At 38.2% G+C, this 16595-nt stretch overlaps 1 protein-coding gene across 1 annotated transcript in view; it reads right to left on the bottom strand.

Annotated features, from left to right (window-relative positions):
• Nucleotides 1-15963, bottom strand: part of LOC141904355 (cadherin-23-like) — a 159342-nt gene extending 143379 nt beyond the window's left edge. Inside the window, exon 1 of the mRNA XM_074792940.1 lies at nucleotides 15937-15963. Coding sequence (XP_074649041.1) covers nucleotides 15937-15960 — 24 coding nt within the window. The 5' untranslated portion in view covers nucleotides 15961-15963. The remainder of the gene's footprint in view (nucleotides 1-15936) is intronic.
• Between the last annotated feature and the right edge of the window lie 632 nt (nucleotides 15964-16595).

Raw genomic sequence — 16595 nt, 5'->3', positions numbered from 1 at the left:
ATCACTGTTTGAAGACCGCGACTGAATGTGAAGTCTGCGGCAATAAATTAGTTCATTTATACTTGAATTGATAATCGAAGTGACAGTCGGCCTGCGGGTTGATTTCGGGATGACGACTCGAAAAACATGTCACCCCATTGAATGGGGCTAAATTTTCGATGTTTACGGCCCGACAGCGCTTTTGTAACGATGATTCGTGAAAAAACACGCGGGCTATTTGTAGATCTCAGTGAGCTGAACGATATTATATGGATTGTATATGAAACAGCGGTAAGGTAACAAAGCCTATGTTCTTTTGGTAAAAATAGTGTGGAAGAAAATAATAATAATAATAATCACATGGATATCAATAGGGTTTTCTGTGAAATAACAGAAAACCCTAATTACGGTAAAATAAATTATGAGTGAGATGAGTATACATATGAGCAACAGATCATAATGGTGAAAGATAAGTAAAAATCCTACAATGTATGAACAAATCTAAAAAGTTTATTCAAACATTAGAAGTCTTTTGGGTGGTTTCTACAACCCTTCTTCAGTCTCAGATGAGTCACTCTAGTCATTTTGATGAGTCATTTTAGACTGAAAAAGGGTGGTAGCAACCACCCAAAAATATTTCTAATTTTAAAACAAGAAAAAAAATTCTTAAAATGGACTCAATGTTGGTTGGTCAGTGTGAACTTTTAATGAAACTGTCTCTTATTAGAACTTTCTTGAATAACATCGAAAGATTGATGGGAATTTTTAAGACTTAGAAACGTTCATAATTTTCATATATCCTGAGAGAAGATGACATGAGCAACTAAAACTAAGAGAAAAACGGATTCGTGACCAGGTACAACACGAGTTTACTCATCAGTTCATTAATCATACGGACACAGTTATAAAACAAATCAGATGCTCCTATAAGCCTTTCAAATTTCAGGGCAGTAAAAATTAACCATGCCTTTACTGATGGAAAGTTAGTTTATTGACTGACTGTGTGTCTGTAGATTGTACTGCGCGCACGACCCGCTCCGAGCCGCGCGTTATCTAATACTGGGACATACATGAACGTGGCGTGTATATAAAGCTATAGTGCCGACGCGCTCGTACTTTGACGAATTGAGGCACGCTTTTCTCATAACTGTGCTGCTAACAAAATAAATACACATAATATGGCTCAAAAAAGGATTGCTAATGCAAAAATCTATAAAAATGAATGACGATAAACCATATTTACTTAAGAATTGTTAGAATCTTCAGCTGTAGCTATGCCTGTACGATTTAGTTTTCAAGTTGGCTGTAGTCCAACTGTTTATAACTCGAAAACTGCGCCATTCATCAAATGGGATTTTCAACATTGTGGAAGATAGTAGATAAAACCCACAATAAAAAGAAAAAACAATATTGTAGCTTAACATTTCAACTCAATTCTATGAGCCATTTTTCAAAAACTGATTCAATCAGTTTTTGAAAATGGCTCATAGAATTGAGTTGAAACGTTAGCTACAATATAGTTTTTTCTTTTTATTGTGGGTTTTATCTACTATTGATATTGGACAGCCAGTCTATGGAAACCAACTGTGGAAGATCCTTATTATTTTTCATTCAAAGTTTATTTGATGTAAATTCGATGAGAATTACTAACTTTACCAAGCTCATAACTCTTGAATTGGGCAAAAAGCGCAGTTTGTGTACGATGAACCGGTTTGCTCAACTGAAAGACGCTAGCTGCCTATGCGCATGAATGAGTGCGGGTCTATCAGCAGTGCCCAAAATACATTTCTAGGCCTCGTATTATAACCAAAATAAAAGGAACCAAGATTTTATAACTGCATTTAAGTTTTTGAACTTAATTAATAAGTTTAAGCTACCCAAATGACATAATCGTGTAAACAAGGAGTTAAGTAAGAGACACGCCAGCATAATGGACTCTCAAGAGTCCTTAATAAACATTTAAGATTCATTCATACATTGTAGGATTTTTAGTCATCAGGTCTTATCATGGATATTGTGATTCTCAACTGATTCATAGTTTAAGATAGATAATGACAATGATAAATCCGAGAAAATAAATCCAAATATAATTGTATGGATAGTATTATGTTCTGTAGTGAGACATGAATTTGAGATCTCTTTAAGACCGAAGTTAACAATAACACCGCATTCCAAGAGAGCTATTATTCCATAATTTCCTACGACTGTTAAACGGAAGTTTTCAGTTGATGAAACGCGGTCACTTCTAAGTTACTGTTGGTGTAGTTCATAATGGAGGACCAAAGGTCCTGTGCTCTTGAGGTACAGTTTTTTATAATATCAATGAAAACATATTACATTGTTCATTCTACTACTCTTTAAATTATGCAAATCTGTTTGCTTTAACAATTGCCCTGGGCACTACGGTGAGACTTGACGCCTCAGACAGTGGTAGGCAGGAACAAATACGTCAGATCGACTTGTTTTACCTTAAACTTAAGAGTAAAATATGGCCGGTTATATGACCAAAGTCTATCACTTTCAAAGACTTTTTAACAATAATTGGACCGATAACAACATAAATGAAAATCTATTATAGAGTTTATTTCATTCAAAAAAAAATTGCCCATGGGCCAAGAGGTTTAACCACAGCCTTATGAAATGCAGAAGTAAGATGAAAGTTTATTTCATCCAAAATAATAATTGCCCATGGGCCAAGAGGTTTAACCACAGCCTTATGAAATGCAGAGATAAGATGATTTGTTGAAGTTAAAATATCAGTAAGCGATAGAGGGATGCAATTTGAAATATACCACTAGAATCGTTCCCAGTTAGAAGAATTATGCGTAGCTGCTACATCGGCCAATCGCGGATCTAGTTGGCATCAAGTTGGCATCCAGTCATATCACAATCTATTCTCAATCAACTGTAAACTGTTAACCGACCATATAATCATGTCGGCATATATACAGTCCTCTGAATAAAGCCGCTAGACATTCGAGTTCATATTACTACACCGTGTTGGTCGTTTACTTTGGGTCCGCCGCATTCCAGACAACATATTCATACGCACATTTTATTTACCAAAATAAGCACTGGTGCACCAAAAATCAATTTTAGAAAATATTTTAAAATTAGTATTTCTATTCATACAATATAGATTTAGAATACAAGTTTGGCACGGAAAATGTGTTACTAAACAGTCAGTTGACAGGACTTATATCCGTCAAAACATCATAAACGTAGGTACACTGATATGGCTAAACTGATATGGCTGATATGGCTATGAATAAACGCACACCAAACGCAATAATTTCGGTCTAACTGTAATAATTAAAGGCCATTGTCTGCCAAACTTTCAAATTTAAAGACTCCCACTGACTTTCCCAGCACAAAAAAGGAATTCAAGACCGCTACGGTACCGACCCTTGGTTCAAGGTGCCCATTCACACCAAGTGATGTAGTCATCCGCATATTAATTCACCTTGTAAAATAAATTTATCTGAACAAATTACATTGTATTGATAAAATATTATTCAAAATCTTTTTAATATAATTGTGATCAACTTCTATCACCATTCAACCCAATATAATGTGAGATAATCTTTAATACTAAGTAGCCGGATCTATTTTTGCAGCGTATTTAACCCCATTAATCGGATCTTTCGTTAATTCATTAACTGTAAAAATGGTATGCTTTGGTTCGCTTGTTCCCCGAGAGCTAAGAACTAAAATGTACACGTATAGGTTAATACCATGCAGATGTAGTAGGCAGGAGCACGTGCTTCTTAGTCAGTCCTGCTAATTTGTTCGTGCCCGTATTGTGGCGCCATCTGTTTTTGTACTTCAATTAACTGTTTTGTGGTTCTAATCAATGTTTTCATCGCTGATAGTCGTAGAAATAAATCGTTAATATTTGTGTTACATTATATCATGCTATGTGTATTTATTTCTTCAGGTAAGTGTATTATAGCAAATATATATAATATCTGAATCTTATATCTTCTTCAGTCTCAACTCTACGTCTGAGTTCCATATAATAGATGGTGGATGTACCGACGGCAGATTAACGGTACCAGCGTCTACCAAGTTCCCTATGCCGCAGCCAAGCACACACTTGACCAGATTGCAGAGTAGGCAAAATATTCGACCGACCTCACCGCAGCAACTACAACCGCAATCACCGCAACAAACGCCACAACAGCCGCAACCGCCACAACCACAAGCGTCGTCAAGCTCAACATTGGATATATCAGCACCAGCAGCTGAGATAGCAGATATCAACATCTTCATGGATCCAAAGGTGCCTAGATTACCAGTTTTCGAAGATAAAAAACGCGAACATTTGGTGGTCCGGATGGGATGGAGACGCCACTGCAAACAATTACACGGACGCACATAAGCTTAAAAACGTTCCTGGGTTTCTAGGGGATAACACGTATGTCTGGTATATGGGCCTCAGTGACGAAGCCAAATCTACATGGGCAAATTTGAAAAAGGCATTTGAGAAAAGATATTTACCACAGCGAATCAATCTAAATTTATTTAAAGACAGTCAAAAGAATGAATCCGCACATGAATTCATGGACCGTATACGAGAACAAGCCGTAAGCTCGAAACTAAGTGAAGAAGTACTTCTCCAAATAATATTGAGAGGTTTAAAGCCAGAAATCCAAACGCAGATCATTCCGCTTAACCCTAAAACTATGGACGACTTAATCGAAAAAGTAGAATTGGTCGAATCAGTGGCTACTCCTACAGCACCAATCAATTCCATGACTGTCGATAGTCTGGTAGCGACCATAAGCGAACTGTCAAAACAAATCGCTGTAATGAAATCGACGTCGGTTTCTAATAATGACATTAATGCTATAAATACGCCACAACATAACAGTAGACCGATAACTGGCCGAAACGAACAGATGACCTACAATCATCAGCATACTCGACCGCAACACAGACAACAGCAACAACAACCGAGTTACCACGACCAATCTACGCACTATCAACCGCGACAATATCAACAACCACAAGCACGACAGTACCAACACTGAGCAATGCTTTCGAGACTCGAAGTTCCTGACTCTGCTATCGATCGGGCAAATATTAAATCGGTTAGCGGAGTTGGCGGACAGAAAATAAACATGCTTGTTAAAATTAATTTGGCGATTAAAATTCAAGGTGTTGCCTTTCATCACGACTCATTGTCCTGCCAAGTTGTCAATATTCAATTATACTCGGTGATGACTTTTTACTTCACCACAGTGCAAAGGTAAAATATTGGCACAATACATGCACACTAACGCTTAGCAATGATACAATTATAGCTCCTATCACATGCAGTAATGCCGGATTAGCTCGCACCCTGAAACACATTAAAGTCCCGGCTAGATCTGAGATCGGCATTCCGTTAAACCTAATTCATTCCGGACATTGTTACCGCTCATATAATGCCACATCCAAACCTTAGGTCAATGCTATTAGCTGGATCACAATGTGTCGTGCAATCATGTAGAAATACAAACCCGATTATGAGCATAATTAATCTAAACGATTACTCAATTGCTATGCCGCGTAATACTGTTGTGGGCCTCGTGGCTGTAATTGACCCTGAAGATGTAATTTCATTAGATGACATGTCTCCCCCTAGTTCTGAAGCAAATTCTAAAAACAAACCAGTTCAAAAAGAACCAGTAAGGCTAAACAAAAATGATACCTTGTTTCTCCGCAGCGGCCGGGTCAATTTTATAGGGTAGATAGGCGGCTGGCCGGGTCATCATTTAAGCTCAGCAGAGCGGAGAAAAAAGGAATCAATTTTTTTTAGCCTAAAATTCAATCTACCATCAGAGGACGACATGACATCAAATGAGCGAGAACGGCTACAAAAATCTTTGAATCAGAATCGAGATCTTTTCTCTGATGATTTAGATTTATTAGGTAGAACTGAACGCGTAGCTCATAAAATAGAAACCCTTGCTGACCAAGGGCCGGTAAGACTTCCGCCATATCGGCAGAACCCAGAAGCTAAAGAAAATCTAAGCAAAATATTAGATGAACTCTTACAGTCTTATATATGTGCACCGAGCACTTCTAATTGGCATAGCCCCGTTGTTCAAGTAAAAAAGAAAAACGGAGAATGGAGGTTTTGTGTCGATTATAGGAAATTGAATGCTATAACCAAACCAATTAACTTCCCGTTACCAAAAATTGACGATGCAATTGATGCTGTGGGCACCGTAAATGCGAAGTATTTCACTTCTCTCGATTTATCTAGCGGGTTTTGGCAAGTTCCAATGGACCCTGAAACTAGACATAAAGCTGTTTTTATAACACGAAATGGTATATTCGAATGGAATAGACTACCATTTGGTCTCAAGAATAGTCCAATCACATTCCAAGCTCTTATGGGCGATGTTTTGAGAGGGGTAAATTTCAAAATCGCACTCTGCTACGTCGACGATATCTTATTTTTCAGTCCCGATTTTGAAACTCATTTGAAAGACCTAGATGAAATTTTCAATAGGTTACGTAAAGCAGGTCTAACTCTAAAAGCATCTAAATGTTTCTTTGCAATGCCATCAGTTCGTTACCTAGGATACATTATGTCGCGTGAAGGTTTTCAAACCGACCCTGAAAAGACTTAAATTATCAATTCGTTCCCAGTTCCTACTAAACAAAAGGAAGTGCGTAGTTTCTTGGGTCTGGCTAATTTCTACCGTCGCTTCGTCAAAGGCTATTCGCATATCGTCGCACCTCTCAATTAATTGCTTCACAAAAACACACCGTTCATTTGGACTTAAGAGTGTCAAGATGCTTTTGAGAATATGAAACAGGCACTGGTTTCGGCTCCAATTCTAGCTTACCCCGACCTAAACAAACCATTTGTGCTAACTATCGATGCTTCCACAAATGGAATAGCATACATCTTGAGCCAAATCAAAGAAGATGACAAAGAACACCCTATAGCATATGGTGGTAGAGCCCTTCGACCCAACGAACGCAACTGGAACACATCTGAACAGGAATGTTTAGCCGTAGTAGATGGCATACAGCACTATAAGGAATATTTGATCAACCAACCTTTCAAAATTATAACCGATCATATCGCCTTGAAATGGTTAGCTGATGTGAAACATGATAAGAATAGGCGTCTACACCAATGGTCTCTTCTACTACAATCGTATAATTACGAAGTCATTCACAGACCTGGTGTAAACAATACCAACGCGGATTGCCTATCTCGCATACCAACACCAACTACAATTGCTACACCTGTAAACACCATGTCTGCATCCAATCAAACGCTACATTCGACTGAACAAAAACTTGTTGACCACGCATCTCATGAAATCACCTTCTTCTACGACTCTGACCCTTCACCTCCTATCATAGCTACACTGACCGATACTGTCGACACTGTACAACTGCCACCAGGATCCGCATCCGTCGAACAATTGTCTGCCGATCAAGATGCATGCCCTGATTTCAAGGGTATCAAAACCTACCTAACCACAAATTCTCTACCTGACGATAAAAAACAAGCTACTAGAATTAGTATACAGGCCGAACAATACACAGTAATCAACAATGTTTTGTTCCACTTCTATCAACCTTGAACGCAGAAGAAACTAGGCCGCGTCATGTATCGTCAGTTAGCACTACCGCCAAATCACCGGGAATCGGTTTTGAAATCGTACCACTCCACCCTTATCGGTGGAGGCCACTTTGGCATTGATCGCACATATGCAGCAATTCGCTTGAAATATTACTGGCCAAACATGTACAGAGACGTTAACAACTATGTACTATATTGCGGACCGTGCCAAACATCAAAAACCAATCATTAAGCTAAACCCGCACCGCGACACCCATTGCCTGTCACAAAACACATTTCAACGAATCCATGCAGACATTCTAGGCCCAATCACTGAGACAAAAGAAGGTTTTAAGTATATTCTTTTGGTAGTTGACAGCTCTTCCAGATGGCCTGAAGCTTTCCCTCTAAAAACTCACGATGCAAGGGAGGTTGCCAAAATACTTGTCAATGAAATCTTCACACGTTACGGTACTCCAAGATCGCTAATCACAGATCGTGGAGCAAATTTCTGCTCATCTCTCGTAGAAGCCGTCTGTGAATTATTCCAAGTGAAGCATTTTACTACTACCAGTTACTTCCTGAAACAAACGCAACGTGTGAACGCATGAACTCGACAATTGCACAATCTCTCCGTGCATGATCAAATCATGTCTTCTATCTTACCAGGCATTTTGATGGCATTCCTTGCAACGCCTTGCACACAGTCAACAGGTTTTAGCCCTCACGCTGTCTTATTTGGCAAGAAATGAACCGACCGATTGACAACGCTCTGATTCCTAAAGAAACGCTTAGCACATCTGCAAAAACACATGTGAAACAAGTCATCGAAACTCTCAAAATCACTAAAGACATCATCAAGGAACAACTTCATGAAACACAGGATAAAATGAAAGCTCAATATGACAAGAAAGCTACCCAACACAAATTCAAAGAAGGCAATAAAATCCTTCTGCAAGAAAAAGCATTCAATCGCCATAATCCTAAGAAGTTACAACCAAAACACTTTGGCCCATTCATTGTATCGAATGCTGTCAGAATGACACATACCAACTTCAACGCTGTTTGGATAATTCAATTCTCAAAACCAAAAGTCACACTATCCGCCTGACGCCTTACAACAACCCAGATGACAGAATTCCACTTGACGCACCTCTAGCAACGCCCCCAACAACACTTCCAAACGAGCCTCCAAAACTCACCGATGATAACGTTGGCCGGATACTTCGAGCTAACTACAGACTGGGCAGGTTACGTTATAGAGTCAAAGTCAAAAACGTGCGCAACTCTATCTGGTATGACAATGAAGATGTTCCCGACGCAGCCAAAAAGCGTTTCCATGCTAATTACACATACAATGGTAAAGCCAAGAAACGCAAAAAGACATTGCTAAGAAACGCACAGTCAACGTAATTCGCATTCAAGATGCTTCTCTGACTCCGACTTCATATAGGTAGCTTGTTTGATCGAATACTATTGGTGCTGTCCATCGTTCGAACTATTCAGAAATCGCCCACCACTTACTTTCCTTGCTCTTCATCATCACGGTTCAGTGACTCTGTGCTATAACCTAACAGCTGGGGTTAATTGTCACACTCATCTTCTACATCTCGTATCTTTTTAGATCTCATACTAAGTGGTATGGCGTTATTCTGGATACTGTTATTCACTCGATTCGCTATGACATCATCTTCGACAGTCATTCAACGATTAAACTATGGCTTGATATTTAAAGAAGTCGTAAACATTAAAATGTCTAACGAATACTGGACACACACCTTCCAGATCGAATTACCTACGACAGACGTTACACGCTACGATATTTGCAGCTGCCATGACACGGAAAAACGCCATTGTCAACTGAAAAACTGTGCAGTATACATGCTTATGCAAATACGCTCCAAGACAATCGCACGCATTAACAAAACGCTCAACGTTATTCAAACCTTGATACCAGAAGCGCCTGTTCCATCGAAACGATCAAAACGCTCAGCACCTCTTTCAATTATCGGGTCTTTCAGTAAAATTCTTTTCGGCACGGCAACTATGGACGACATACAAATCTTGGCACAACACATTTCCAAACTCACAGCCCGCATAAATTTACTTTCTTCTGCTGTTTCACATCACGGCGATCATTTCTCTTCATATGCTAATCTTGTGTCTCGACGGACGGACCGAGCTTTCAAAGCTATCAGAGAGAACTTCCATCAAATCAAAGTTCTGCAATCGAACATCCAATATCAAATTCAAGATGAAGAAAGAGCAACTGATCAATTGGACGCTTTATTGGCAAGCCAACTTCAACAAGCAGAAGACATTTCTATAGCAATGGAAGAGCTAAAAATATCAATCGCTACACTTCACAATAACAAACTGTCACCTTTGTTGATACCTCCGCAAAACTTAAAACTGGCTCTCGCGTCACTTCAGGGCTTATTGCAGCAGTCCTACCAGAACCAATACATTGTGCGGACGGACACTAATTTTTATCACGAAAATGCCCGACCGATTTATTTTAGGAACGCTTCACAATTCTACGTCACATTGCGTATCCCTATATCTTCTTACAAATCCCCGCTAAAACTTTTCAGCATCACATCTCTTCCAGTTCCTATTAATGAATCTGACTCAAAAGCAACCAAATAACTTGATCTTCCTCCGTACATAGCCATCACAGATGACCGACAGTACTATACTGCACTTTCACATGATGATGTTCGCGATTGCAAGAAAAAGAAGCAGTTCCTATGTCCGTTCAATTTAGCTTTGACATCTTCCCTGAAACCCTCATGTGAATATGCAGTCCTTTACAACATTGTCAAAGCTATACGCGAGGTTTGTGACTTCCGGGTTGTAATCAACGCTATTACATCACGGCTTATTGAAGTGTCACCTGGCATTGTCTTAGTTTACCGAAGCCCTGTGATCACTATTGATTGTTTGAATGACAAACGAGAAGTTCGCAAATGTTGCGAATTTTGTATCATTAAGATTCCATGTTTCTGTGCCATCCACGCTAATAATCTTTATTTGTCTCCGCGCTCTAGTTCCTGTCACAAGAATTCGCCTCTGACTGTATTACATCCTGTGAACCTTGCACTGCTCCATGCTTTTTTTGACAATGACCCTTCGGTTGCAGCATTAACAGGTGAAACTACATCTGACAAACCACTTTCAGTGCATATCCCTGACTTTAATGTTTACAACCATTCTATGTCGCAACTTCTCGCAAATGACCGGCAAGATGACTTGAGCCTTAAACGCATTACCCAAGCCATCAAGGATGGTCGTCGCATTTACGCTTCGCTCTCATCATCACTACTGACTGGTGATCTGTCTACTTGGACCACGTGGCCTGACTTTAACGGCATTCTAACTTTAGCTGCCCTCGGCCTTGACATATTTTTGCTATTTACTTGTGTATTTCTTTTCAAACGCCATCAAATGGTCGCTACAGCACAACTGTTGACCCAGAAAGGTTCAAACTCTGGTGTTATTGCTGCAGCAGCTCGATCTGTTTTCAAATACTCGACACCCACAACAACGCCGAAAAATGCGCATGAATCGTTACTATGTCTTCCGGACACGCTGATTGTGAACATATCAGTATCGGTTATTATGCTTATTTGTGCCGCATTTATTTTTATATTTCACTTACATATCGCTGCAAAAGTTCGAGCACAAAAACTAAGCTCTTTATCGAGCTATCTAATGGTGACGAATGCATTCGTATCCAAGTCCTATCGCTCACATTATGCCCACATTACTGGCATGTTGATTTCTCGCACATCCATGACGTAGACGTCTTAGGCATAATGTATCCTACTATCGTTTTTAAATGGCATTTAACTTTCGCATTTGGTGCTACTTTAGAATACAATAGTAAACTGTTATAATAGCTATGAATGTTTTCATCACCATATTGGCTGATAGCCGAAGAAATAGCTTAGAAGGTACCGAAAGTATCCGCATAATTTCGTGAAATTAATTCTTGGTATATTATTTTATACAAATTTGAAACGGTGCATCGAGAGGTTATATATCTGTCCAAATTAAACATAACGTTTACAGGCTTTTAGTAGTCGAATCTGCGAGACGTTTCATTTTATGAAAAATTTTTGGCTGGAAAAGGGATATATAATAATAAAAATCACAAGAGGGTTTCTGTGAAGCAGCAGAAACCCTAATAGAATTTATCTTTATATAGCACAAAATCTCATAATAACTCGGAACTCTTTAAACAAGAGGACTTTAGAGTCCTGAGGTTCGAAGAAGCAGTGTTATTAGGAATAGTTACATAGATTGGCAAACTAGTAATACATCTCATCGATGTGTGAATAGTCCCTCGTAATCAATCATGATTTAGTCAAGATTATTCCATTTTAGGAGTCAGTTTAGAGACTTATCATAAGTGGTTAGATGATGCAAAATAAGTCAACCAAGTAATAACCACTGGAAAACTCGAGTAAAGGACAAAAAGATTTATTAAATAAATCGAATGTAGCCACGTGACATGATTGATAAAACACTACATCAGTGCTGTGATGATAATATAACGAGATTCCATTACAATGATGAGAAAGTACGAAAATGTTTCCTTGAGCTGGAGGTTTATTCCAAAGATTCAACAATAGCCATCTTCAGCAATACTGAGTTACATCAGAAAATGATGAAATATCGACCCAGGTGTGATCAGTCATGAAATGTATCTCCCAAATGTTTCTTTGCTGTTCATATCCTAAAAAAAGAAAAATCTAATATCATGCGCAGAATAATAAAGGTCGGCAGAAATTATTTGAGACTTGGTGGAATAAAATGTGGAGACTATTGAATTATTTCATCCACTAGCTGGCATGAGTTAAAATAATTCATCAAAAGTCAAAGGAATCTCTGTTACGCCTTTTCAAATACATCTATGTATCAAAATATTTTTTTCTCATCTGTTTGCATTGCACACGTGGTAATGTTATTGTTTGTATCTGACGTCATCGACAAATTGGTTTATATATTGGACCCGACCAGTTTTAGGAATATTTTTTTCGAGGAAAATGTACCTGCTTTCCAGAATATTTTCCAAAAAGAAACGTTTTCTAGGTAATTCATTTATCAACCACAAATGAAGAGATACAGTATCACGCGAAGTGGAGCCATGGACTATTATGATCAGCAGTAGTTCAATACATGGAATGGGTTTTCCAAATGACTCTGGCTGCTGTCATCATACAGGCATAGGCAATGAATACAATGTTTTATCTATACATGCTGCACAGGGCTTCCGAGGTGTGGGTACTTGTAAAACAATAATATGATAATTCTGTGTCTTAACGTATAATAATATTTATATACATTAAAGGATAAATGGATTATCGTTTTTACAGTACCCGATAGGTACCGGTGTATTCAATTCTATGTGAGATACGGCCCTGTGTGGTTGGAAGATCTGAAAATCTATCAATCTGAAATTCTCGACACAATATCCGACGCTAAATACATTGCTTTGGAGGTATATTTGGTGCATATCAGATGTCAATTATTTCTAATATTTTTTTCATAATTTTTGAAGTGGAGGCCGGTGGTCGGCAACAATGCGAGCACGTACCAGTACTGCAGGCCTAACAGACCATAGCAGTAATTCTCAATGTTATTAACGTCCATTCACACAAATCAAAGGCCCTCCGTGCATTCATGAGGAATAAAGTATACACACCAATTGCTGACACTCACCTTAGACTTCATACGGATACAATAAAGATGAGGAATCCACGACACAACCAACGATCGACGCTGTTAAACATGGCGCGGCTTATTTGTCAATCACTTGCTATTCCTAATGTATCCCCACGCACTTGATTAAAATCAGGCTCGAATTACAAAATTTTGAGTTTAAGATACAATTGAAATTCAGAAACTTCTTTTGTACATTTATTTAACAGAATGATAGATTTTAACTGGTATCATCGATGTATATGGCTGATGTATTGCAGACTATTTGACCGAATCACGACTTAATGTTTTGTTTTCTCCGATGCCATTTTTCGACATACAATAACTATGGTTAGAAGTTGTTTTACAACTTCGAACCAAAAAATCATTGATAATTGTTTGATATAATATCGTGCTTTGTGTATCTATTTCTTCAGGCTAGTAGGACCAACGTTGTGAATTTGGTCGATGAGCTATGTCCGAGACCACAATCGAATCAAATATTTCGGAGCAGTTCAAAAACTTGCAACAGCCGCTTCTGTGTTTGAAGAAGCACAGTAAAAAATATTCTGTCCACTGCCTACCTGAGGGGTTGCTTAAATTAGACTAAATCGGGATTTTCGGCTGCTACACAGATATCGCATGTGATGGCATAAACAACGTTGATGGAGTCGCATGTGTAGGGTCCAGCGACTATATGTTGTTGGCTGCGGTGACATATTAATGAGTTGACATCTAGATTTGTTGAAGCAAGTGATTTTGAAAGAAATCCCACAATAGATTCAGCCAAAATGAGAAACTTGAATAGTTTTAATCACTTAAGTTTGTGTATTTTGTTTTTAAATTACTATAATCTATATTGCCCCTAGTTTGCCTTTGCTTAATAATGTCATTACATAAATCTATTCCCCTTTCAACATTTTAATCACTCTCTCTCGTTTCTATTGTATTGGTCTTGTATAAATATCTTGAAATATTCTCCTGTTCTCAGTACGCCAGATGATGGCTGATAGTCTTTAGCCGAAACGTTGCACAAATATATATACTCTTCTATTCAAGTTTCTTGTTTTGGCTGAATTTATTGGAGGATTTCTCTAGTTATCATCTTACACGGTTATTGTGTATCTTCACATCTTGGCAAGTTATTTTGTTGTGCGAGTCTTCATTGATGGAGTTTCCTGCTGAGGAGTTTTTTTCAGATTGGTTGATTGGTGGCATGTGATGACTGGCTGTTGGGGTAGTATCTCGCATACACGTTTATCTTCTTCGATCATGGGTTGGATATTTGTGACAATTTGCTGAAGTTTACTTAAGCGTTGACTGTAGATAACTGTAATGGGAATTCTTCCTGTTTCCTTGGACATAGGCAGGTTGTATTGAAGCATTCTTTCTCTACATATATGAATAGCGTGTGTGATTTGTTGATCAATGGATTCAGGGTTGTACTCGAGTTGATGGAATACATATTAGTTGTTATATGAGTTGGTCATGGTCTTGCGTGTCGGGGAAGATTCTGTGGTTTCGAGTATGTTGGCAAGAGTATCCAAACATTGAATTTAATTAGGCAAGTATTGTAGGCTGATTTCGTAGACCATTCTTTAGTAACATAGCATGGAAGGCGCAAAGCCATGATGAGGGGTTTGAAGTCCAGAACACATGAGGCTATAAAAAAGCAGACAATCACAATGAAATTCTTGAAAATGTTTTTTATGCTGGCTGCTGAATTAAACAATAAAGCTTTTAAAATATAAAATCAATAAATGACAAACATGTATTAGGTTAAATTAATATCTTAATAGTGGCGTAAGGAAAACTGGGGCAGCTGCTCAGTAACTGGAAAGTGGTCTATCTTTAGATGCTGATTGATGTGCTAAAGCAATGAATGCGCAAACAACAAAAGCACGTGTTTTTTGAGAAGTTTATGTTGATAACAGCGCTGATAATGAAAATTAATTTCTCTGTCATAACCGGACTCCCAAATTAGCAATGAAACTAGGGGTCCAGGGAAACCATGCCCACTTGGGGAGTGGTTTCAAATGCTCAACAATCTAACAATTTCAAAATTCAAAGCCCCCTTATGACCATATACCTTGTTACCAATTAAATATGGAAATACTAAATTATTCTACTATTCAACACCCCCTGGTGACCATATGGAAAACCCAATGACCTTGAAACTCTCCACAATCATATAACATGTCATGAGCTAAACAAAATATGCTTAGGTATCAATATAATCTGGAAAACCTTTTTCCACTTATGAATTAGTACTGATGGCACCAAGATGGCCGCTAATTGCATCATAAAAAGCTGATAAAAAAACCTGTCCCCTTTTAGCCGCTGGGATTAAAGTCCCAAGGGGCTACAAACTAGTGGTGGAGAAGTGGCAACTTTGAATCAGCTCCATGGCAAGCGCTGTCTACCACTGGAATACACACACCATGAATGTACTTACATAAAGCAATATTGCCATTTGAACAGATGGAAAGTGAAAGTTATAGCCGGCAGGGGCTATTTTTGTAAATAGGAATAACATTTAAAGGGATACATAAGTACATATGTAAGTACATACATAGATACAAACATACATAAATACAATACTATGCATACATATGTATATACATACATACAATATTATGCATACAAATATGTTTAGAAAAGCAAACAATTCAACTTACAAGATCAAAATCTTTAACATCCATTAAACTCAAAGTTGTTCCTTGACGTAATCCTTCTGTGATAGTTAATAATTTTGATGTCTTTGAGAATGTTGGCCTTTCATCATTTACGTCATTTACAATAATTCTACCATCAGTGAAAGTTACATCCGTTGTTTCTTGACCATTTGCCAATAATTCAATAGCCTTAAAGAAATTGAAAGTTTAGTGTAAACATATCCACAGTATCTCCAGTGCTCACACTAAGCTAGTAGATTGCAAAGAACTATTGTAACTAGTAGTTTCAATTAGAATGTCAGCTGATCTTGAGTGTTTTAGGCACGATATTCATTGTGGTCAGGTTGGTGGCATGCAGTATAATTGATCCCTTCAGTACGTGCCCTGTCTGGCAGATTAAGTATATGTTCATTAAAATATCCATGTCAGGACTCAAACGCAATTGCATTTAACCACTTCCCAGATGCAATGAATATCTGACAGTCAGTGGTAGATTTTGAGAAAACATGAAATTTTTATGAACTTCTTTTAGTATATCACCATTTTATCATAAAACAAAAGGCACAATGAACGTGAACACTAATTGTCAGTGAATTGATATAATAAGATTCAGTTTTATTCCAGCGGGGATAAAAGGTCTGAGGGTAACAACAGCCATCCCC

The sequence above is a fragment of the Tubulanus polymorphus genome, chromosome 4 (assembly GCF_964204645.1).
Source record: "Tubulanus polymorphus chromosome 4, tnTubPoly1.2, whole genome shotgun sequence".
Taxonomy (NCBI): domain Eukaryota; kingdom Metazoa; phylum Nemertea; class Palaeonemertea; order Tubulaniformes; family Tubulanidae; genus Tubulanus; species Tubulanus polymorphus.
The sequence above is the reverse complement of the archived record's forward strand: the minus strand, read 5'-3'. Positions and strand labels throughout refer to the sequence as shown.